The 24,848-nt window shown below is 45.4% G+C and overlaps 1 protein-coding gene across 1 annotated transcript in view; it reads left to right on the top strand.

Moving 5' to 3' along the window:
- The first annotated feature begins 959 nt into the window (after window positions 1-959).
- Window positions 960-24,848, top strand: part of HSPH1 (heat shock protein family H (Hsp110) member 1) — a 2,244,846-nt gene continuing 2,220,957 nt past the window's right edge. The window contains exon 1 of the mRNA XM_069639955.1: window positions 960-1,298. Within this exon, the coding sequence (XP_069496056.1) occupies window positions 1,192-1,298 (107 nt within the window). The 5' untranslated portion in view covers window positions 960-1,191. The remainder of the gene's footprint in view (window positions 1,299-24,848) is intronic.

Genomic DNA, 24,848 nt, shown 5'->3' on the forward strand with positions numbered 1-24,848 from the left:
TTACTTTCCCGCTCTAGATACACGGGAGAGTTAATATAAAATGTGTTGTATCCTCCCTTAGGAGATGACCAGAAGAATAGCTGAACCATCCGATAAGCACAGAAGATGCAGAGCAAGACCGCCAGTTCTACAGCGGAACAGTTGCAGATCAAGATAGTCTAAAAGATGTTTATCAAATTGGGATCTGTTGAAAGCCGGTTTAAGTTGGATTGCAGTTAAAGAGCAGTCAAGAAGAGGGAGAGCACAGGGAGTGAATGGACGAGAGTCAGAGGGACAGGTCATGAGGACTACAGCAGACCCGGGGCAGAAGGGAAATGTAGTTTTGTTTAAAAAAAATAAGTTTTTCTCCATTTAAATGTTAACAAATGGTTTATTGTTGAAACTGCTGGAGACAGTAATAAAATAGAAGATGAAGTATAATGGTTGCCTCCTTGTCTTTAATAGAATCAAGACTACTTGCTCTCATTACAGGGCATTAAGAGTGTTTAGTCGTACTGGTGATTTTAACAGTAAATGTGTATTTTCAAGAATGGGAAAACGCTAAACTAAAAAGAAAACTTTGAAATGGGCCTGCGGGTACTCCACTCATGAATGTAAAAAATTGCTGCAATAAGACATACCCCAACGAAACAAACGTCATCAATAAGTGAAGAGAAGGATCAGAGCAGCAAGGGATCACGTTCAAAAGAAGATGATTTTCTCCCGACCGCATCACCTTTGTTATGGAAAGGATGGGAGTGGTTGGGTAGAAGAGGTGGAGATAAGCAGTGAAAAGGAGAAACCATCTATGGGAGGAAGGCTGGGTTGTGATGGGGGAGGAGATAAGCAGCGAGGGGCGGGGCAAAGGTGGTCTTTCAATGTGCTTTATTTATCCTTTGGGGCGGAAGCATCAGCTGGGAGAGACCTCAGGCGTCCCGTCACCTTGACAACTTGCTGTGTCACACTCAGCAGCGTAAACTATTGGAAGAGAGCTTTCTAGAAGGCTCGAGACAGCGGAAGGTACCGGTGCACGTGGGAACCCGATAGGACGACAGTTTCTGGAAAGTTCCCGTCTTGTTGGAGCTGTCAGTGAGCCGCGGCGCAGGGAATTGCACGCACCGTGGCACGCGGAGAGCAGCGCTTGGTGGCGGAGTCGGCCGTGGGTGCTGAGGTATCGGAGCAGGGCGACGCCGGTCTTCGCTGCCATCCATCATGTCGGTGGTAGGGTTTGATCTCGGCTTCCAGAACTGTCACATTGCCATCGCGCGTGCTGGAGGTATCGAGACTGTGGCTAACGAGTTCAGCGACCGCTGCACGCCGTAAGTGGAAACAGTCCTTTTGTGCATGTGTGATAGATAATGGGTGGTGTGGGTGAGTGATCAGAGGACGTGAACTTTCGGTGCTGGGTATTACTCTCCTCGATCAGCCCTTGCTCCTTGGCACAGCAAGCAGCTGTGCTGTCTCGCCGAGTATCCGCCCTCGTGCGAGTGCCAGAGTCATCTGGATCCTTCCAGACCATCTGTGCAGCGCGCCGTTGCTTATGAAAGGGGATGAACCACAGCTGCTGTATACCGGGGATGCTCCTCGTCAGAAGCAGCAACAGAATAGCACTGGAGTGCATCCGCTTCCACAAGCTGCTCATCCTCCCACCATATAGGAGAGACACTGCTTCCCTCCTACTGATCTTGTATTTAAGACTATCGGGATTCCTTTATAATAAGTTTGTTTTTATTGCAGGCAAGTCAATTTAGCGTACAACCCGGTAGGAAGGGACAGACATAACTTGGGATATCATCTTTCTTATCGCCGCTTCGCAAGGCATCATGGGTCCCTCCTGCGGAAACAGATGCAGACTATCCACTCTCATCGTGGAATAGATAAAACGTCAAAGCAGATTAGAAGCGAGGGATCCGTGCTCATGGTCACCGAGAAAGTGCAAGGTTGCCATAGAAAAAGTTAAATTGTGTGGGAAATGTTAAATTAAAAAGATCGACGATAGCAACTCTTTGTAGATTTATTTTTGTACTCGCGCTGTAGGAAGAAAACGTTTGGGCAGTTTATAACTTCAGCGCTGCTAGAATCTACAGGGAATGTACCCTACCCCCCACAAATTGCCCAGATGGACATGTTATAATAATGTGATATATGCATCGATAACTCTGACCCTCTCATTTAAGATTAAAGCTTAATGCCCCTCTGGATTATTCAAAACCAGTGGCGGCTGGTGAATTTTTTTTAAGTGGATGGGCGGTAATATTGCTCCCAGATAGGCCACCATGACCCAGTGCAGCGAGGGAGCCTGAACCAATCAAGGGGGTTTGTCGGGGTTCTCCCCCCCCAGGAAATATTTTAAAATAATGGGTTAAAATTGTGCATTTTAGAACACACTTTAAAAAAAAATTGAGTAAAAAGCCAGTTTCTAATTGTTTTTGTAGGGCAACTCATGAAAAAATCCAATACATGCAAGTCACCAACAGTGCACAGTAGCATTTCTCCAACTCATTTTCATGATGCCTTTGCCCACAATATGTGCCAGTATAAACCATTTTCACACTGACTATGACCATACATTTTCATGCTGACTGCACCATTTTATCCTAGTCTACCCATATAAGAACATGCTCATGTTTGCATTGTACACAATGCCCAGTAATGAGTCTATAAGAAAACATGTCCATGTTTGTTTTGCCAATATATGGCAGTATCCCCACGTAAGAACATGCTCCAGTTGGCTTTACCATTAAAAATGCCTGCAACAGTATGACAAGATGTCCAAACTGGCTGCACCAAAATGCCAGTCCAGCTACATAATACCACTTATCATGCTTGCTTTACCAAAGCAAGCATGATAAGTGTCAATATAAACTGTCATGCCACAGTAAGAAATGGCTAATAATAATAAATTTCATTTATATAGCGCTACAAACCCTCAGGAATCTAAGCGCTGCCTATTATTACCCACGGTGTGTGGTGCTCATTTATTGATCCCAGAAGAATGAAAGGCTGAGTTTAGCCCTCCCGGGATTCAAACTGTGTCGACAGGCTCTGCAGGGGTTTCAAAGCGAGCGCTCTACTCGCTGTGATATCTGACCGGCTAGACTGGTTGCATGAAAATGGCAGTCTAGCTACATCATACCACATATCATGCTTGCTTTACCAAAGATGCCCAATACAAACTGTCATGCCACAGTAAGAAATGGCCAGGCTGGTTGCATAGAAATGCCAGTATGGCTTTGTAATAACACTTATCATGCTTGTTTTAACAAAGATGCATAATTCAAAATGTCATACCACAATAAGAAATGGCTACACTGGGGCATTGAAATGCCAGGTTAGCTGCATCATAACACTCATCAGGCGTTATCATCCATGCCCAGTAAAAGAAATGCCATGCCTGCCTCTTGGTGCGCCAAGCGCGTCACACTCAGACATAATCACATTAATTGTGATTACGTGTGAGTGCGAGGCACTGGGGCTCCAGTGGAAAGATGTGTGTCGGGCTCTGCGGTTTCAGGGCCTATCCCTGGATCCAGAAACAAGACTAAGTGTTGACAAGTCAAGTTTGAAATGAAAATAGAGAGGGCTAACATATTGAAATGTGGTTATAACGCCCCTCACTTTTCAGTACTAACCTCTGCTCCTGTCTCTGTATGAAAAATAGATGACCTATAGAGGTAGAGATACGAATTTGACAAATAGCTGTGTTAGTCAGAAATAATGCTTGTGTTTATATGTTTTTAGTATGATTTTGTAGAAATCTTGTGTATACTGATTAACAAATTAAATTATTTTGTGTGTGGATCTTGTGCTGCGGTCCCTGGGTACAGCCATGACATTTTTTACTGGCCATAGATGCCCAGTAAAAACTGCTATGCCTGCCACCTGGGGACCCAAGCACCTCACGGGCACACAATCAGTGGGGGGCCCGGGCATGGTATTATTTACTGGGAATCTATCTTAGATGCCCATTAATAAATGGCATGCCTTCCCCCTGGAAACTCCAGTGCTTCACATACACAGATAATGAATTGTGTGCATGTGAGGTGCTTTGGAGTCAGGCATGACATTACATGTGAGGCGATAGGAATACCAGCGGACTGGGCATTCTTTACTGGGCATACCCATTAAATAATGCCATGCCTGCTCCCTGGGCCCCAGTGCCTCACAAGCACACAATGAATATGAGTGTGTGTATGCGAGGTGCTGGGGGCACAGGGGTTAGGCATGGTCATTTTTCTGGACATCTATCGAAGATGTCCAGTAAAAAATACCTTCTCTGTCTCCTGGACCCCACAGGGCCTCAGAAGAATAGCTGATTTTGGCCAAAATCAGCTCCACAGACCAGCGCACACATTCACACAGCAAGCACTCGATCATTCACACAGCACCCATCATCATACCTTTACTCATAACAACACAAGCATACACGCATCCATGCACGTATTTAAATAATAAATGTATTACCATAAACTTACCTGGCTTTAAACTTACTTGGCTTCTGCTCCAGTCCTAAAGTTTCCTCCCCATCACTCCAGCCCCCGCTAGCATGAACAGGAAGAGCGTGTGTGTTGGGGCCAGAGCGTGGGTGACGAAATGCCAGTTTCAGCTTGCTCTGACATGCAGTTCCCCAGCCAGTATTTCCATTGAGCTTTGCAAGTCTAGGGAAGCAAAACCCTCCCGGCCTTGCATGGCTCAATGAGTGTGCGTGGCCGGGGAACTGAACTGTCAAAGGCTCAGCCAGCCAAGGAGCGCTCCCTCACCTGGGGAAGAAGCAGTTGAGGGAGCGCTCCTCCGTTCCTCCATAATGGGCCAGCGGGCAGGTCAGTCTACTCCCCGCCCCCACCCATTATGGACGAGCCGCCCCTGTTCAAAACTCGTAGACCATTATAAGTGATACCATTAAAACAAGACATGGCAAATTATGAAGGGGAAAAATAAATCGAATACATTCTTGTGAATATTACAGATAAACCATTAACCTGGACGCCACTGTTTCCTACTTTTTTTTATCACCAAAACAACCTGGGGCATGAGGGAGGATTTCACGACGTTAAACATGGCGTTGTCACTTAGATTTGTTATACCAATGTGTCATGCAAGTAATAACTGATGTTCTTTAAACTGCCTGCAGGCTTTACAATAATACAGTAGGTGTTTTACTGTCTCCAAATCTAATCTACAGAACTTACATCTCTTTGCTAGTACCACTTTGCCTCAGGCCCCATCATGTAAATATATCCTACTGATCGAATTCAAAGAGCATACATTTACGCCCTAAAGACTTGTTAGGTAAACCTACAAGGCATTTTTGTATACCCCAATTTAAATCTGTTGGAAAGCATGAGTTTTGCAACACTCAATTGTAAACGTAATAATAAGTTGTTGTTGCGTTAGATCTTGCTTAATGCCAGTTGCTAAACATAATCTTGTTCCCAAGGTGAGCCTGCAGCCACTGAGCTATCGTCCGATTCCACTTACTTGAAACGTCTCCTAACCTTTGAAACATGATTCTTAAGCCCACAAAGCCTCAACTAATAGACAAGGAGTATTCATTTGTCTACCTTAAAATTACCTAGGTGGCTTGGGGTGGGAGTGAGCTAGACAATTTGAGTAGAGCTGTGCCGAGTGTTTAGCTTGACTCTAAAAGCAAAACTCGATCCAAGTCACCAAAAGAACTATGACAAATGACATACTATCTCCCCACAACACAAAACCCATACATAGTGGGCCTCATTACGACCCAGGCGGTAAGTTACTGCCTGGGTCGTACCTTTACCACCATGGCGTAAACTATGTTTACGCCATGGTGGTTGGCGGATTTACCGCCCCATTCCGAGGTGAGTGGGGCGGTAAGTCCCCATTAACCCATTTACCCTTCCCCATTCCCATTTTTGCCCCATAGGGCATAATGGGAGTGGGGAAGGCGTTAATTACGCCACCGTAAATTACGGTGGCGTAATTAACAACAAGGTCCCTTAGCGCCATGGATTTTAACACCTGCTAAAAGCAGGTGTTAAAACCTCCATGGCGCTAAGGGACCTCGGAATCAGGCGGTAAGGGTCGGCGCTGTTTACGCCGCCGTAAACCCCTTACCGCCTGGGTCCTAATGAGGCCCAGTGTCTGGTCTTCCCATTCCCGGTTTATACAAAATGTGACTATGGTGTCCGGCCTTCCCAACCCTGCATAACAGAAAACCTGACTGGTGCCTGGCCTTCCCGTCTCTGCATAGTAAGCGCCAGAGAGCCTGTGTAAGAACGTGACAGTCCCCCTAGGCTGCCTGGCAATTAAATGCAAACCGTTCCCTCATTACCCCATAGACTGTACCTTGGGAACCATCACCGGGAACATGAACTCGAGCATTGCGCTTCCTGGACCACCATTGTGGTTGCCCCGGGGCTAAGCAGCGCAGAAGAAGTGAGCTGGGCCTAACCCGCTTATTCTAATGTTTTCCCCATTCAGACGTTCTGCTTGGGGAAGACGGGACCGGATTATCCAGAGAAAGCGAGCCAATCCATAGAAAGGGTGGATATCAAGTGGGACCATAGAAAGCAGGAAGTGTGGGTTATTCGGGTGAGGTCAGAGGAGGTGGAGGTGGAGGTGGATGATTAAAAGACCAGAAGGAGGTAGGAAGGATCAGCAGAGTGTGTCAATGAGAAAGGTGACGTGTTGGTTTTTGAGTGGAAATGGTACTGCTGTGTGAGCGTGCATGTTGTCAATTGTGTATAGATTAGATATGTTTAAGGAGTGACTGTTAAGCGATATGGTACTAAGTAAAAAGTAATTGGCAGGATGACAGAGGGAGTAAGTAGTAGGGAGGTGTAACATCTTAGGGTGGAAGCCGGGTCGCGCCTGAAACGCTTGTGTATAGGCGCATTATAAATTCCATATTATATAAGTAAGGTCTAGAAAGAGTGAGCGCCATAAGATGGACAGAAGAGGAGAAGGGAGAGAACTAGATGGGTGGAGATTGAGTAGGAGTGTAGCAAGGAGACAGGAAAGGAAAATGATAGAATGATTATGGCCAATTACATCCAGGTATCTGCAAGGCACATTCCTTGACACTAGAACACACTAACATTTGTATAGAGTAGTACAGCAGTGGGGGGTGTTTTGAAATATCAACCATCAGTGTCCTGATCTAGATAAGCAGAGGTGGCAGCTGAACAGTGGAGTGACGAAGTGATAAACCCCCTACTTCGGTAAGTATAAGTAAGTATATAGAGCTCAGAAAGAACCCTGCTCCACTTCAGGTCCAGCGCCATACAATAAAGATAGTACAAGGGGTTGTTGTATTTTCATGAAGTAAATTTATAACAGACAGTTGCCCTATAGAGACACGTGTTTCGGCGAATCACTCGCCTTTTTCAATCAGGGCTAATTATTAAGACAGAGATCAAAAGGAGGGGGAAGGGGAAGTATTGTTAGGAGTAATAAAGAAAACATCAAAAAAGAGAAAGCAAAAGAAACAAATCGTTAGATTTTTTGTGTGTACAAATTATATTTGTATTGATGTCTTTAAAATACGGAGAGTTTGCTTATCTAATTGGTGAGAGACATAATTCACTTTTTCAAATAGGGTGGTGAATTTCATGGGATCAATCCCGCCTGTTAAAAAATTATTATACCCAATCGTGAACATATTCATTTTAGATATTGGTTAGACGTTGGTCTATTGTTTAGCGAGCACTGTGCACCAAACGAATAATTTCAAAATGTGTGCTCTGGTACTAATGTCAAAATCAAATCAGTAAAATAGTGCTTAGCTGGTTTTCCTGATTAGCCAATTTAACATTATTTCTGTGCATTGTAAAGTATATATTCTGGTAGCTTTGTTATAAAACAACTGTTCCCATAGTCAGTATACAAGCTGAGATTATGCATTATTTAACCATGTTAATAGGTTCACATCGCTAGACGTAATCAATAGTCAAACTTGGCTAAACAGTAGTAGAAAATGTTGTTTACCTGACAACGCGTAGTTAACGCACATTATGTGTCATACTGCTTTTGGTGCACTCAAGTGCTGGCACGAATACATTTGGGAAGCAATATAATGCTAAGGTTAAGGGCTTAGGGCTTACCTCACAAGAGGTGGTCTCCTTCACATGCGTCGGCGTCTGGAAGCGAGCACAGACGCCGCGCTTCCCATCAATAATAACACTGACGTCGCCATAGTGACGACAGTCCTTCCACCCTTTCGGTTGTTGATCGAAAAGCAGAGCGCCATCTTAAAGATGTGTGAAAATTTCGAGTTTTGCTTTTGTATAAATAGAGTCGGAAATTATACAATGTTTGAATAGATAATTGTGTTTGCGAAAACTTTCACCATGTTAATGGAGAAGTTCTTTGGATTAAATATCATTCCTAAAATGAGTTTGCAATAGTATTTGCATTCATTTTAAATTGTAGAAATATGGCATGGGCATAAATAGAATTACCATAGATGAAAAACTGTTGCTAATAGGTTTTATGTTATATATGAGATAGTGGATTTTCACTTGCATATTAGTATATGTATTAATGCAGCAAACAAAAACGAAACTAATTTGTAATGTTAATTAGTGGTGGCAAGTCGCAATCAAATAGATATTCAGTATTAAAATCATCAATAACATCCAAACATCAATTCAAATATTACATTTCAAGAAGCATAAGTTTCATTAATTCAAAGGAACATCTAGACTTCAATTCAAGTATTACATTCGAAGAAGCATAAATTTCATTGATTCAAAGGAAGACTCCCATCTCATTGTCCGAGTTCAGGCCAACTTTCGTGGCTCTGAAGTGGCATATGGTACGAGCTTCCTGTTGTCTCAAAGATAGTTCTCGATTCCCTCCTCTTCTTCCTATGCCGATTTTTTTTTTGAGGCCAATAAATTGAATGCCATTTTTATCATCCATTTGATGGTTCAGTTGCCAATGGACTGCAAGTGGAAGTAGGGAGTCTTGACTCCCTATTGATGAGAGGTGTTCTCTTACTCGTATCCTTAGCTCACAAATAGTGCTGCCCACATATATCTTCTTACAGGTGCAGATAATTGCGTATACTACAAACTTGGATTTGCAATTGATGTTCTCTTTAATCATGGTGGATATACCGAAGCTGTCTGTAAATTTCATGGCAAAACCATGTGCATGTTTGCACATTGTGCAGCATCCACATTTTCTAAACCCCAGACTAGATGTTTGTAGCCAGGTGTGTATTGGAGGTTGATCCTCTTCTGGTAGCATAGAAGGACTGATAGTTGATTTGATTGTTCTGGCTCTTCTATAGATCATTGTTGGTTGATCGTCAATGTGTTTACGGATATGCTCATCTAGTTTCAAGAGATACCAGTTTTTGCGTAGTATTGTTCGTAAAATCCCATTATTTGCACAAAAAGTGGTGATGAATTTTACAATGTCAGGTCTTTTAACTGCTCCTGGGTGTGTTAATTCAAGAGTTGAATCTCTAGTGATCTTATGGGCTTTGTCAGAAGCTGCTTTTATGAATCTTGTTTTGTATCCTCGTGCTTTGAATCTGTTGTGTAGCGTTTCGCATTCTTGTTCAAATATTTGTGAATCAGTACAATTGCGTCGGGCTCGGATGAACTCGCCTTTAGGAATATTGTTCTTCACAGGATCAAAATGGCAGCTTGTAGCAAAAAGGGTTGAATTTACCTCTGTCTGTTTGCGATATGTTTTTGTTAGTAACTTGTTTTCTTGAACATAAATGGTAAGGTCTAAAAAGTTTATTTCTGTTCTACTAGACATACCAGTAAAGACTATTCCAAAAGAATTACAGTTTGATCTCTTCATGAATTCATTCAATTCTTCCGGTGTTCCTTTCCATATTAGTAGTACATCATCTATAAAGTGTGACCACATCACCACATTTTCATTGTACATTGTATCCGTGTAAATATGTATATCTTCAAACATCCCCATGAATAGGTTAGCGATAGCTGGGGCAAATTTTACTCCCATCGCTACTCCTCTTTTTTGTCGATAGTACTGGTCATTAAAAAGGAAAATGTTGTTAGTTAAAGTTAGGGATAGCATTTCTTTTAACATTTCTACAAAATGATAATGAGAGGCGGAATCTTCTCTGAACGTGTATTGTAGCGTTAACAATGCTGCCTCATGTTCAATCGAAGTGTACAGCGCCTTGACATCCCAAGTTGCTAGTAAGTAATCAGGTTTCCATTCAATTTCACTAATTTTCCTAATTGTGTCTATAGAGTCTTTTAGGTAGGCCTGAATTTTCGATACCCTGGGTCTGAGTGCATGGTCTAGATATTCTGCAATTCTTTCAGTGACCCAACCAATTCCATTAACTATAGGTCTACCTTCCGGTATGTATAGAGTAGAAACAGTTAGCACTTTTTTTTTTTTCTAAAGTCCAAAGCTGCTTTCAGATGGTTCAGTATTATGTAGGCACTAACCTGGGGATTAAGGACATGTGGGTTAGGGAGGAAGGCCACAGAAAGGCGAGAGAGGGACATCCTTAGGACTCCTAAAATATTTAGTAAAAACCCTCAAACGGCCTCACAGAGTTAGGAGTGAATCTTGTGCCACCAGTGACATGTATGGCCGAGACCTGTATAGCAGTAATGTGTAAATCCACCTAAACATTTGCTAGGCACTACTGCCTTTACTATTATGCAAAACAAGATGGCCAATTGGAGCACAAATCCTCAGAAAACTTAGTTGGATTCGATGTGTGGGAGTGTAGCTGCATTCTGTCCTGTCTTCCCTCCTTTCCTAGGGTAAGGATAAACTTGCTAGCCTATTCACCAGTTCATACATACAAATGAATATCATGTGCTGGAGAAGGAGAATGTATTTGTAATCATAGTTCTCCATCATGGTTATTGTCATTAATACTCATAAACTGCCTTTTCTCTTTCCCAGAGACTTCTGGATGGAATGGTCATTTAAATAGCTTATCCTTACTTGCTGCCTGTTATAACAAAAAACCTGAAGGCTCGACTGACGCTGCACTGCAGGATGGCATACTTAAGAGTTTGGCAGCCTTAAAGCGACAGCTACATTTTCCCACCTTAACACTATCTGCCTCTACATCTATTTTTTCACAATGTATTAGATTTAAGTCTTTTACAAGGTAACAAGCATCCTAAGTGACTGTTTATGGGGTTATTTGATAGCAAATAATCTCCCCGCTGTGGTTGTAAATTATGTTACATATGTAGGGAATTTGGTACGCACATGTGTAATTTAATGCAAACGTGTTTTTAATGAAAATGTTCTCTCAGATCCCGTCTATAGATAAAACTATTTAGTAGTTTATTAGTTTGAATAGATCCGCGAAGGTGACCTAGAATTGAGGAACTTTTCGTTCATGTGCCACAGTACTTCAGATTGCGAACCTGACCACATCAGAGTGAAATTACATTGCTTCACATGTGCGTTAGCAGTGGGGTGATACGATTACGTTGTGGCATGGGATGTTCAATTGTTCTTCAAAAATGTTTCCAATTCCCTTGAAATGAGAAGAGGTCCGTTATTAGTCAGACTTTGCTGGGAATGACTCTCTCTCCGTACGTTTTGTAGAAATGTGTTTATGTACTTGTATTATTGAGAATGTGTTGACAAGAATTGTATAAAAGCTTCATCCGTAGCTCTTCTCTGTTCATGTGATTGCTACACCATTCTTTGTATGCTTGTTGCGTCCTTGCCAACATTTCAAATCTCCACGGAGAACTTAAAAATCTCCAGTTGACTCTGTTATCTTGTTATCGGGTTCCAAAACGGTATCTCTGCATGATACTGTTTAGGAAGCTTTTTCAAACATTGTTCAACGTGCTTGGATCCTCGCCGTTTTTACCTTGTGCAAGTTCAGAAAGTTTTGTGAATTCCTTCTGGCCCTTCACATTCAAAGCAGTGGAGCAAATGGAGAATTCCTTTCTACTTTGTATGTTTGCCAGTGTACCGTGTCACAGATGGGCTCAAGAACGCACCATCTAAGATGGTTGAAGTGTTTTGTTTTCTCTCCAAATTGTATTTTATTGATTTTTTTTAAAAGCATATAACCAAACATTACCATGTTCTCAAAATCCTTATTACAACTGTTACCTTTATACTCTGTCAGACATATTTAATTAACTTATTTTTTTTAATCCTTAGACAAAACACTTTATTTCGGCAGTTCAGCCATAAAAGTCACATGTCCTGGGAGGATAGCTCAGGGGCAACGTGTTCGCCTTGGAAGCAAGATGACACGTAGCACCACCGGTTCGATCCCCGTGTCCGCGCTTAGAAACCTCTGGGCATTAAACGTGTTAGAAATAACCCATCATATTATAACACTGTTAATGCTGTCATTTTAAGTAACATTAATAAATACACTTGTAAATAACGATTAAACTATTCAATGGGAGCAAAGAGCCATTTGTTATAATGGTTCTTGGGTGTAATTCCACTGTGTAGAATTCCACCCATGCTGTGATGTCATGTTGAGCTGTGTTTACTGATGGTTATGTTCTACATTCTAAGATACAGTTGGAGAGAGTGAACTGTAGGCTCACAACTGCTGGGCTGTGGCTGGTCGCCAATTGTCATAAATCACCAATGTATCAACTGAAAAGGATACGGTAACCAAAAAAGGATACAATTTGGTAGGGCTCTTCCGGATCCTATTTTCACACGACTTGATTGTAGGCAGGTCAAATTAGACCTTCCAAATGATACAACTCTCTGACTGGATGAAACAAGCAGAGAGATGGATCACTGGAAAGGGCGTGGGAATTATGTAGGAAGTATGCCTAGGATAGACAAAGTATTATAAGAAACTGTCCCAATCGAATTACTAAGATAACACAGTATTAGCATTAATTCAGACACTGACCTTATGGCAAAAACTGAAGTAATCCACGAAAGTTTCTTGAAGAAAACCAGGAGTTGAACAAATGACAAAGGAAGGGAAGATTAGTAAGGGAGACTTATCCCGAACGGCACAAGGCTCTCGCTAGATATCGGGTTGGTGCGCCACAGGATAGCGTCCAAAGTACTGTGCACAATAACCTTCCAATAGTTCATGAAATACTTCCTTTCCCACGATGAACAATAATTAGAATTTCACCTGTTAACTGTCACAGGTACCAAAGGTTCAAAATAGTTCAGAAAACCATGTGCAGGATTGCACGCGATAGAAAACACGCAGCCAGGCCAGCCGCGCTTGAAAACAGCGTCCACGTGTAGAAATTTAGCACGCAAACAGGATACACGCAGCTCAGGACAGCCGTGCTTGCAGCCAGACAGCATCCGCGTGGAGATTTGGCACGCGAACAGCATTCACGCAGCTCAGGACAGCCGCGCTTGCAGACAGCGTCCGCGTGGAGACTTGGCACGCGAACAGGATTCACGCAGCTCAGGACAGCCGCGCTTGCAGACAGCGTCCGCGTGGAGATTTGGCACGCGAACAGGATTCACGCAGCTCAGGACAGCCGCGCTTGCAGACAGCGTCCGCGTGGAGACTTGGCACGCGAACAGGATACACGCAGCTCCGGAATTAGCGTGTGGAGGAAATGCACTCAAAATAGGCCAAAGAAGTTGCTGAAGGGAATCCGAGAACGCAGGTCCGGAGTTCAGCTACCAAAACGCCAAAATTGACTTAATCAGAAGCAGCGATCGGAGTTTCCACGCTGCTTATGTACGCACTGTCGTGATACACGTGACGGACCCAAATCACGTGAAATTTAATGACGTGAAAAATGCAGACGTCGTTTTCCGGGCAATGCATCAAACAACCTCCATTTTGAGTAGAATGGTCTAGTGGTTCTATGGGCTTAACTCATCTTGTATGGAGAGGTCGTTCCTGGTCCAGAGATATGTCCAGCAAGCATGACACCAATAAAGAAGTTCCACTTACCTTACGCCTTGCTTCTTTCCTACACTGGCGACGAGGGCAACCAGCCTCCCAACCCACGCAGCCGTAACCGCCCAGCAGTTGCCTGCGTTTCCTCCTCAGGGGCTGCCCGGTCCGCAGCTCTCCCTAAGCCTTTCAACCGGAGAGCTGCCAGCTGACGCCGTCCGCGTCAAGCAACCTCTTGAAGAAGGGGGGAGGAATTGCCGGCGTGCCTGCCCGGTGCTCCCCAGCCGGGGTCGAGCGAAGTGCCCCTGCCGCGGTGAGCGTCAGGCTTGGGCAGGCTGATGGCCAACGGACGCCGGCAAGACAGGCAGGCGTGCCTGATCTGCGCTCCCCATCCTGGGTCGAGCGCAGTATCCCTGCCCACTGCAGCGACTTCTCGTGTGTCAAGAAGAAGAATAAGGTGAGCGGTTTTTCCCCGCGCCCCTCCGTCGCCGGCAGCGCTTACAGCGACCGCTTCAAACTCAACCCGCAGCTCGGCGCCGCAGAGCTTCCAGGCAGCGGGTAGAGGGAGAACTGCCGACGCGAGATTGTGGATAGAGAAAGATCCACCTCTAGATAAAGTCATTGAGATAGCCCGTGCCATCGAAGAATCCAGGAGGAGTGTAAGAGTCATGACTGACAAGGGAGAATCTGTGCATGCCATCATTCCCCGCAAGTCCACGGAAACCAAGGGGAGAAACAAAGACACCAGAGCAGGGTCTTCCTCGAAGGACCTGTGCAAGAATTGGGCTGGCGTGGCCACGTGGCAAGAGTAAAGGGATGTCCTGCTGCCAACGTGGTTTGTAGGAAGTGCAAATCTAAGGGACATTTTGCCCGTATGTGTAGGAGTGTTGTCTCCACTAAGGACTCAGTGAATATGGTGTACACCCAGGATGAAGATGATGATGTGACCATAGTAGGTTACATGGGTTGTTCTGATGCAAGTGAAAGAAGCGTATTGAAAGGTTCTATGCTGAGTGTGGGAAGTTGTAAGAAGAGAGCGTGGGCGACCCTTATGGTCAATGGTGTCCCGTTGGAGATGATGGTGGACACAGGATCTCCATATACCTGAGTTGTATGAGTCCAAATTCCACAAAAGGGTTTCTGATTTGTCTTCTCCAGACACAAACCCATACGCCTATGGATGCCTACCAATTAAAGTTCTGGGATTTGATTGGGCTGACATGGAGTTTCAAGGTACGAGGGCTAGGGGTAAGGTATATGTAGCCCACAAGGGTGACCCTGTTTTGGGGTGGGAGGAGCAAGCTGCCCTTGAGCTACATATTAGGCCAGGAAAACCGGTTCCGGTAATGAGTGTAACTGAAGGGAACAATTGCAATGTGTGGTCTGGGGCGATAACGGCAGAGATCCTGGAGAGTAGATTTCCGTCTGTTTTCTCTTCTGATCTGGGCAAATTGAAGGGTTTTGCACACAGAATAGTGCTTAAGAGAGGTTCAGTACCCGTTGTTCACAAGGTCAGGAAGGTTCCTATCATGGCTCGGGATGCTTTGAAAGAAGAACTGTGCAGACTCAAGGATTCATGGGTCATAGAAGAAGTGGAGTCTTCAGAATGGCTGGCCCTGGTGGTGTTGGCACGGAAGGGTGATGGAGGATTGAGAATGTGTGTGGATCTCAGGGATCTCAATTCATGCATTTGGGTTGACAGACACCCTCTACCCAACATCAATGAGATGCTATCGTTGGTGGCTGGGGCTTCATGTTTTTCTACTTTTGACCTCTCATCTGCATGTCATCAAATTGACCTACACAGAGATTCTCGCCCACTTTCTTCTTTTGTAACCCCATTTGGCGCATTCCGTTTTCGTAGAATGCCGTTCGGATTGGCTTCCGCGGCTGCGTTTTTTCAGAGGATTATGCAAAAACTCTCCGGTGCCATTAATGGTGTTGAGTGTTTTCAAGATGACATCCATGTGTGGGGGAGATCGCAGGCAGAGCACGATTGCAGGGTTCTAGAGGTGATGGGTGTCTTGCAGGATAGTGGTCTCGCTGTCAAGCTCAGTAAATGCAAGGTAGCCGTTCCCTGCGTGACGTACCTGGGACATTCATTAGATGCTGAGGGCATTCACAGAATTGGTGCAGACATTGAGTGAAGCAGCAGCTCCTGTAAAAAAGGACCAATTGAGATCCTTTATGGGTTTAGCGGCGTATTACAGCAGGTTCGTACCATCGTATGCTGACAAGACTGTCAGTATGAGATCGTTGCTTAAAAAGGGTGTCCATTTTGCATGGTCGGATCAGTGTCAGGCAGAAGTTATGAAATTGAAGGAGGAAATTGAACAAGCCCCGTCTTTAGGGTCCTTCTCCCCAGCTAAGAAAACGTTCCTCACGGTAGATGCCAGTGAGTATGGTATAGGAGCTGTTCTGGAGCAAAGAGTGGAGGGCCAACAACGACCCATTGCCTTTGCATCCAAAGTGCTCAGAGAGGCTGAGGGTAGGCATGCCGTCATTGAGAGGGAGGCTCTTGCTGCTGTGTGGGCATCCAAGATCCATTTCAGAACCTTTCTGTGGGGAATTGAATACACCTTACGTACGGACCATAAGCCCTTGGTGCATGTGTTGACGAGTAAGGGGTTGTCTCATGCATCTACGCGCATCATGAGGCGGATGACGGATATGGCTGAGTAAAATTTCAGAGTTGAATATGTTCAAGGAACTAGAAATGCGGTGGCGGATTGTTTGTCTCGCTTTCCGAGATCTCTTGATGATGTTGAGTTGCAAGTGGCAGAGGAGGACGATTGTACCTTGATGGCCAGTATAATGCCTGCAGTGTCAGAGTTGAAGTGGAATACACAATGTGCGACTGATCCGGAGTTGAGGGAGATTAAGAGTGCGCTCAGCAGTGGTGTTGTTGGATCTGAGTTGTCAAAATCCTATGGGCATGCGTGGGAGGAGTTATGTGTAGGTCCATGGGGTGTGGCTAGAGGCCCAAGGTTGGTCCCTCCGCGTTCCCTTAGAGGGAAGCTTGTTGATTTGGCTCATGAGGGGCACATAGGGAGATCCATGACTAAAAGAAGGCTTAGGGAAGATTATTGGTGACCGAGAATGGATGCGGATGTGGAGGGCGTAGTGAAAGATTGTGCAGCCTGTTCCACCAGTGACAAGAGCAAAGCTCCTGCTGCACAACCCATTTATCCAGTGGAACTACCCAGCGAAGTGTGGTCCAAAGTGGCACTTGATATAATGGGCCCTATTGATTCGTTGGGAGGAAGCCTAAGGTTTATCGTTGTTATGGTGGATTATACTTCGAGATGGGTGGAGGCCACAGCCTTGTCTACAGTTCCTTCCGAGAAAGTAGTTGAGATTTTCTCTCTGCGGTGTTTGACAGGGAGGGTGTTCCGGCAGGTTTGGTGACTGACAATGGCTCTCAGTTTGTGTCGGAGTACATGCAGAAATTTTTGAGTGACTTGGGAATTCGTCATCATAGAGCCGCACTATATAACCCACAGGCCAACGGTCTGGTGGAACGTATGAACCGTTTTATCAAGGGGGCCATCCAATTGGCTCTTGCCAATGGCCTTCCGGGGGGAAAAGTGGTGTCAGAGTCTCTTAAAGCCTACAGACTTACCCCTTCTGTTCTCACGGGTCACTCTCCTTTTGAGCTTATGCGGGGGAGGAAACCAGGCTCCAAGTTGAGAGTGCCAGCCGTGGGGGGCGGTGTTCAGACTCAAGTGGACATGCAGGGAGTTTTGAATTGTGTTCGCGGTAAACAAGAACGTTTCTTGAATGAACAACTGGCCCGTAGGAAGCCCCTTGCAGTTAAGGTTGGGGATTGGGTTCAGGTCAAGAATCCTAGGTTTGTGGCCAAGGGTCTCAGTAGATACTTAGATCCACGCAAGGTGATTAAGCGAGGCCGTGGGTATGTAAAACTTGATAATGGTTCCACATGGAGCCTTAGGCGAGTTGTGGTGGTGAATAGAGAGAGAGTTGTCTCAGCAGGCTATGCGACTAGCGTGCTTGGTGACATTTCTAGAGATGATGGGGTGATTTGCGAGGATTTAGCAGTTCGGGAGGTACCAGTCCATTTGCGGCTTGTGGTCCCTGGTGAGGTTCCTGGTTTTCCGGGAGTGGGGGAACGTTCCCCTTCTGTCTCTGTGTCTGATTCCTGTGTTAGGGGTCTTCCGGTGGGTGAGAGTGAGGTCTCTGTTTCTGGGGCTGTAGCTGATTCCTGTGTTAGGAGTTTTCCGGTGGGTGAGTGTGAGGTCTCAGCCTCTGGAGTGGATGACCCTATTCCTACTCATACTCGCTCTGGCAGGGAGAGGAAGATTCCTTCCAAGTTTAAAGAGTTTGTGTTGGGTGCTGTAGTTTAGTAGAACTCTCTGGTCTGTTTCTTCTTTCCTTAGAACTCCTTTTTTAGTTGCAGGTGCTCCTTCCTTAGTGTGTGTGTGTGTGTGTGAATGTGTGTATGGTGGGTGTGTGTGTGAGTGTATAATCTGGGGGTGGTTGTTTGTGAGAATAAAGGGGGGAGAAGTGTTACAATGGTTCTTGGGTGGAATTCTACTTTGTAGAATCCCACCCATGCTGTCATGTTGAGCTCTGTTTACTGATGGTTATGTTCTACATTCTAAGATACAGTTGGAGAGAGAGAACTGTAGGCTCAGCACTGCTGGGCTGAGGCTGGTTGCCAATAAAGAAGTTCCACTTACCTTACGCCTTGCTTCTTTCCTACACCATTCACACTGAAATAACGACCCACCGATCTCTTAAAATGTTAAAGGTGAGACCCTTAATACAACATAATCCCCATCGCTTCGCCATTAATTTTAATCAATTCCAATCCAAACAAACATTGACAAAGCCAGTAGTTTTGACGTTTGCAGTTCATTGCATATTACATTTATAGGTATGAAAGCAATACATATGTCAGCTATACATATACCAGTAATTACATTAACATTTCAAATGTCCCAAGTTAGTCCTTGAAGGCACTTAATATCAGCAAGAAAAAAATACTTCTTATGTGGGTGTACAAAGTGTTTTTACTTTATCCATTGGCTTGTCAATGCTTATTTTTACTGTTTGCCTAAAAACAATTCTGTTTTGCAACTATACGTTTGAGTTAATGCACAGAACAAATATACTTGGACTAAGCACGTAGAGTAAAACAAAATAAGGAACAGGGAAATAAATGTAAAAAGGAGTAAAACTTACTTTTCCCTCATCCTGAATAGAAGTCGATAAGTACCAGAATGCAAAGTAAGGTCACAGTACAAATTCTCCTGTGGGTTTTGCAATTGTACGTTCACAAACTGATGAGACAACAAAATAACTCTGTGAAATGGACTCCTATTAGTGCCTCTGCAGGTTGGTAGGAATGGACCTCAGTCCGTCACATGTGCAATAGTGAGAGCTAGGTAGGTGTGCGAGTGAGAGCCAAGGCGCAAAAGAGAGTTTTATTTACAATGATGAAAAATAACCAGGCTTCAAAAGCCAGTAGGGTGAGAGAAAGAGCCAGGGCGCATGGGAAGGGGTGTGTTCAAGGTGGTTAGAGAGACAGGGCGAAAGGGTGCATGACTGTGGATTTTTGGGAGGATGAAAATAAATTCAGGACGTGTGACACAGTGCCTACAAGGATAGCAAGAGTTAAGGTGGGTGGAGGAGAGAAAGGGAGTTTGAGTTGAGAAAGATTGGTATATAGTGTGATAGACCATAATTGAGAGAGTGTGTGGTGAAACGAGAGAGTGGGCTGTGGAGTGAGAGTGGTATAGGGTGAGGTAGACATAGAAGGGTAGAGAGTGTGCTAGAGACACAGGGTGTGTTAAAGAGAGCGAAGAAGTGCAGCAGGGTGAGAAGAGAGTGGTAGACAGATAGTGAGGTGGTAGACAGATAGTGAGTGAAATAGAGAGGTGGGAATATATTAGGGATATGGAGTGCGGGTGAGAGAGCATGGGTGGGTTAGAGAGGGAGTGCATTGGAGAGTGGTATAATGTGGCAGGGAGTGTGGTAGATGGACGGAATGCGGTAGTGAAAAGGAGTTTGTTAGAGAAAGGGAGTATATAAAAGAAGGCATGTGATAGAAAGAGGGAGTGAAGTAGAGAGGCAGTGTGATACAGAGAGATAGAGGTAGAGATGGAAAATGTGGTGGAATGGGAGTTTGGTAGAGAGAGATGTGGTGAAGTATTTATTATTTATTTAAAAATTAGTATAGCGCGGACTGAGGCTGAAAAAGCGTCTAGGCGCTGTGGGGGTGGCAGTCAATCCAACAAAAGAGACCTCTACACATAAGAAATGAACACATTAGAGAGTCAGAAAAAAAATCGTTTTTAGAGACGTGTGAAAAAAGGAAAATACTCCTCAATGGCTCGTAAAGTGGGGGGGGAGAGAATTCCAGAGTCTGGGTGCCAAAACTGAAAACGACCGGTCCCCAAGCCGGGCCAGTTGAAACCAAGGGACATTCAAGAGCCGCTGGCCTGCAAATCGCAAATGTCTGGTAGGGCAATAACGTTGAATGTTCTTCTTGAGGTATTCTGGACCAGAATTATAAGTAGCACGATGAGTGACGCAGAGCGTCTTAAAATCTATCCTTTATGCCACTGGAAGCCAGTGACGACATCGTAAGAGCTCTGAAGACAGCCATCCAAGGTGCCCTCAGCGTTAGTCTGGCTGCGAGTTCTGAAGCACCTGCATCAGAACGCAAATGGCAGAAAGACAAACCAAGGAGAGCAGGGCCACCTTGGCCCGACACCTCTATCAGTACAAGGCCGAAATCCGGAAAGCAAAAAAAAAGCCCACTACAACTCCTGAATCCTAAGCTGCAAAATCCCAAGCAAAGAACTCCAGAAAATCATCTCTGAATTCACCAAACCGGCTTGCACCACAACCGTCCCGACCCCCTCACAATCATTGTTCGACTCACTCTCGCTCCACTTTCTCGAAAGAACAAATACTCTAGCCACCAAACTGGCTCTCTTACATCCACCAGGCAATACTCCTCCCCCATATCGGCCAGCCCACCAGCTGCGACCACTACGCAACCAACATTCGACTCTTTTAGTCCAATATCACCAGAGCAATTTCTCAAATTCCGGTCTGCCCGCAAACCATCTGGCTGTCCGCTGGACCCTTGCTCTTGACCCACAACCCTCAAAGAAATTTTCGCTTCCACCTGTGCAGGAGAACACGCAAGATCCATCATAAATGCCTCCCTTTCCTCTGGTATCTTTCCTGACGCATTCAAAAAGGTTCATGTCAAACCGCTAATTAAAAAACCTTCCCTTGACCCTCTTGAGCCCAAAAACTACCGCCCCATCTCAAACACCAGATTCCTTGCCAAACTCATTGACCAAACCGCCTACTCCCAACTAAATGCCTTTGTTGAAGCCAACAATCTCCTAGACCCTGCACAATCAGGTTTCAGAGCCTGTCACAGAACTGAAACCACCCTAACCTCAATCTGGGATGACCTTAAAATGACGGCAGACTCCGCGAGATGCGCCGCACTAATCCTTCTTGACCTATCTGCCGCCTTTGACACAATCAATCACTCAATCCCCCTAGACCGCCTCCACTCCCTAGGAATTTGTGGAACTGCCCTTAAATGGATAGCCTCATTCCTCAAAGATAGGTACCAAATAACGATGCTTTCCCCCTATGCCTCCCAAGCCCGACCAGTTGACACGGGAGTCCCACAAGGAGGATCCCAATCCGCCCTCCTATTCAATCTCTACCTGATTACCCTCCCACCAATAATTCGTTCACACAATATCCTGTGTTACAACTACGCTGATGACACTCAACTAATTTTAAAACTAATGAACGCAAAACCCAACTCCCGACCTGACCTGGCCTCCTGCCGCCTCGACATAGAACTCTGGATGACACAAATCCACCTCCTGTTAAACCCCTCCAAAATGGAAATCATGGTATGTGGCAACTCCGAACTTCTTCCGCACCCACTACCCTGGCCACCCGCCATGGGCAACTCACCGATCCCCTGCAACTCAGTGAAAAATCTTGGATGCACTCTTGACTCTGACCTAACACTCTCGCGCCAAGTCAACAACGTCTCAAAGTACTGCCACTACTACCTTAAAACCCTTAGGCACATCTTTCTATAATCTCTCCTTTCCCAACAGGCTCTCTGCGGTCCAATCAATCGTTATATCAAGACTGGACTACACAAACCCCCTATACCTCAGAGTCCACGCGTACCAACTGAATAAACTCATAAGGGCACAAAACGTGGCAGCCAAAATTCTACTTTCGCTCGGCCCGAGAGACCACATCTCCCCAGCCCTTAAGAGTCTGCACTGGCTTCCAGTAGCCGAAGGGTGACTTTCAAAACCTTCTGCATCTCCCATCGAGCGCTGCATAAAACCGGACCCCAATATCTTCAAGACAAGCTAAATCCCTATCACCCTCCACGCACCCTAAGATCAAGCTCAGCCGGCCTCCTAGTAATACCTAAGACAAACTCAGTCAGGTTGGGCGGACCATCATTCTCAGCCTTGGCCCCCACCCTGTGGAACTCGCTCCCACCCCACATCCGCCTAACTGAGGATTTAACGTCTTTCCGCAAACTGCTGAAAACCTGGCTCTTCCCCTAAAACCAACCGGTACCAAACTAACCCAAACAGACTAACAGCATCGCATTGACACCAATCCAACAAACTACCTGATGCGAGAAATTGACAGCTAATAACCCCAAATATAAACTAGAAGGGCAACAGAATTAAAAGAGTAAAGAATAAATCATAGGGAAACAGTAAAGAGATTTAAACTGCCGAAATGGACATAATGCATGAGGATCGAATGAAGCGAATGGCGTGGATGAAATAGTTAGAATGGATGAAGCGTGTGGAACAGATGAATGCGCTGAGTGGAAGAATGCATGAGTGGAAGAACAGATGACTATATAGATCGAATGAGAATGTAATTCGAATGAGTATGTAGATCGAAAGAAGGTTTAAAATGGATGAGCATGTTAAGCGGATGAGTGTGCAGAGCGGACGAGCGTGTAGAGCGGATGAGTGCGTAAATACAGAGAAGCGAGTGGAAAGCATGAGTACGTAGAACAGATGAATGTACAGAACGGATGAGCACAAACCTGATGAGTGTGTAGAGCGGATGAGTATGTAGAGCAGATGAGTGTCGATAGCAGATGAGTATGGAAGTGCGGAGAGTGTGTAGATCGCTGGAGCAGATGAATGTGCAGACCTGGCGAATGTATAGAGTGGATGAGTGTATAGAGCAGATGAATATATAGAACAGGATTACTGCGTATTAGCGAATGACTTTATAGGGCTGACAAGCGCATATTGCTGTTGAATTTGTGGAAAACACGAGTGCCTAGAGCGGATGAGTGCATAGAGCAGATGAGTGCTAGGACCGGATGAGTGCAGGGAGCAGATGAGTTGAATGCTTGGAAAGCACGAGCGCATAGAGTAGATGCGTACATGGAGCAGATGAGTGAGGGGAGCGGATGAGAGTGGGGAGCAGATGAATACGGGGAACGGATTACTGCGTATCAGCGAATGACTTTATAGGGCTGACAAGCACATATTGCTGTTGAATTCGTGGAAAACACGAGTGCCTAGAGCGGATGAGTGCATAGAGCAGATGAGTGCTAGGACCGGATGAGTGCAGGGAGCAGATGAGTTGAATGCTTGGAAAGCACGAGCGCATAGAGTAGATGCGTACATAGAGCAGATGAGTGAGGGGAGCGGATGAGAGTGGGGAGCAGATGAATACGGGGAGCGGATGAATGAGGCGAGCGGATGAGTGCTGGGAGCGGACGAGTGTGGGGAGCGGATGAGTGCAGGGAGCGGATGAGTGCGTAGAGGGGATGAGTATGTAGAGGGGATGAGTGCGTAGAGGGGATGAGGCCGACAGGAATGCATGCATGAGGCCGACAGGAATACATGCATGAGGCCGACAGGAGTGCATGCATGAAGTAGACAGGAGTGCATGCGTGGGGCAGACAGGAGTGCATGCATGGGGCAGACTGGAATATGTGGGATGGACTGAAGCGCGCGGGGTGGACTGGAGTGCATGAGTGCATTGAGCAGACCAGAGTGTGTGGAGCAGACTGGGGTGCATGGAATGACTAAGAGTGCATGGAATGGACTAGAGCGCATAGAATTGTGTGACGTACATAGTATGGTTGGAATGCAGGGAACGCTTGAAAGAGCATATAACCCATCATATCACACCACCACGCTTACTCTCCTCTTTACACCACCACTCAACTAGAACACAGAGATTCTATGACACCATTCGGTATAACTGTTCTCATACCAACATCTGCCGCTCACTCCCCATCATTCTAAGTAAGCACTGCTGGTTACACCCTCCCAGCCAGACGTTCTCCTCAGGCCTAACGCAGCCACATTCGGGCTGGATAAATCCTGCCAGAACGAACACATACTTCTGATCTCTCAACCACCACACCTACCGCTAAGAAGCAGCTATTACACGAATACTGCTCCAGCTGCACACATACCTGGTGCTCACATGCACCTTTGACTCTCTCTACTGACCTGAACTTCGGTTCCCAAGAGTGTTCAACCTACCAGCGCCTTCAGACCATACCAATGGTATATAAGGCACTATATAAATGCAAAATAACATAACATAAGATAACATTTAGGTTGCCCCAGATAAATACCATTGCAATAATCCAAGGACCCCATAATGGTGGAAGTAACCACTGTAGTCCAGCAAGAGGGTGGGAGCATAGGGAGAATTTTCAGCTTCCCAAACCCTGTGCTACAGGTTGCTGAGCTCTGCGCTTCTCGTGAGACATCAGGGAGAAGCTTCACCCCTAAACTCTTAACAGATGAGCAGGCAGCAGGGCAAGGACCCAAAGGGTCAGGCCAATATTGGGCGTTCCAGTGCTTATCCGCACTGTGTGGACCAAACAACCAGAATCTCAGTTTTGCTGCCATTTAATTTTAGCCAATTCCCTGCCACCCACTTACTGATCTTGCCCAAACAGTCCTGAAGTTTACAGGAAGGATCAGTTTGAGGAGAGTCCAGCCTAAACGCTGAGTGTCCTCAAAAA

This window comes from Ambystoma mexicanum, chromosome 7q, assembly GCF_040938575.1.
Source record: "Ambystoma mexicanum isolate Mex_15411 chromosome 7q, UKY_AmexF1_1, whole genome shotgun sequence".
Classification (NCBI taxonomy): Eukaryota; Metazoa; Chordata; class Amphibia; order Caudata; family Ambystomatidae; genus Ambystoma; species Ambystoma mexicanum.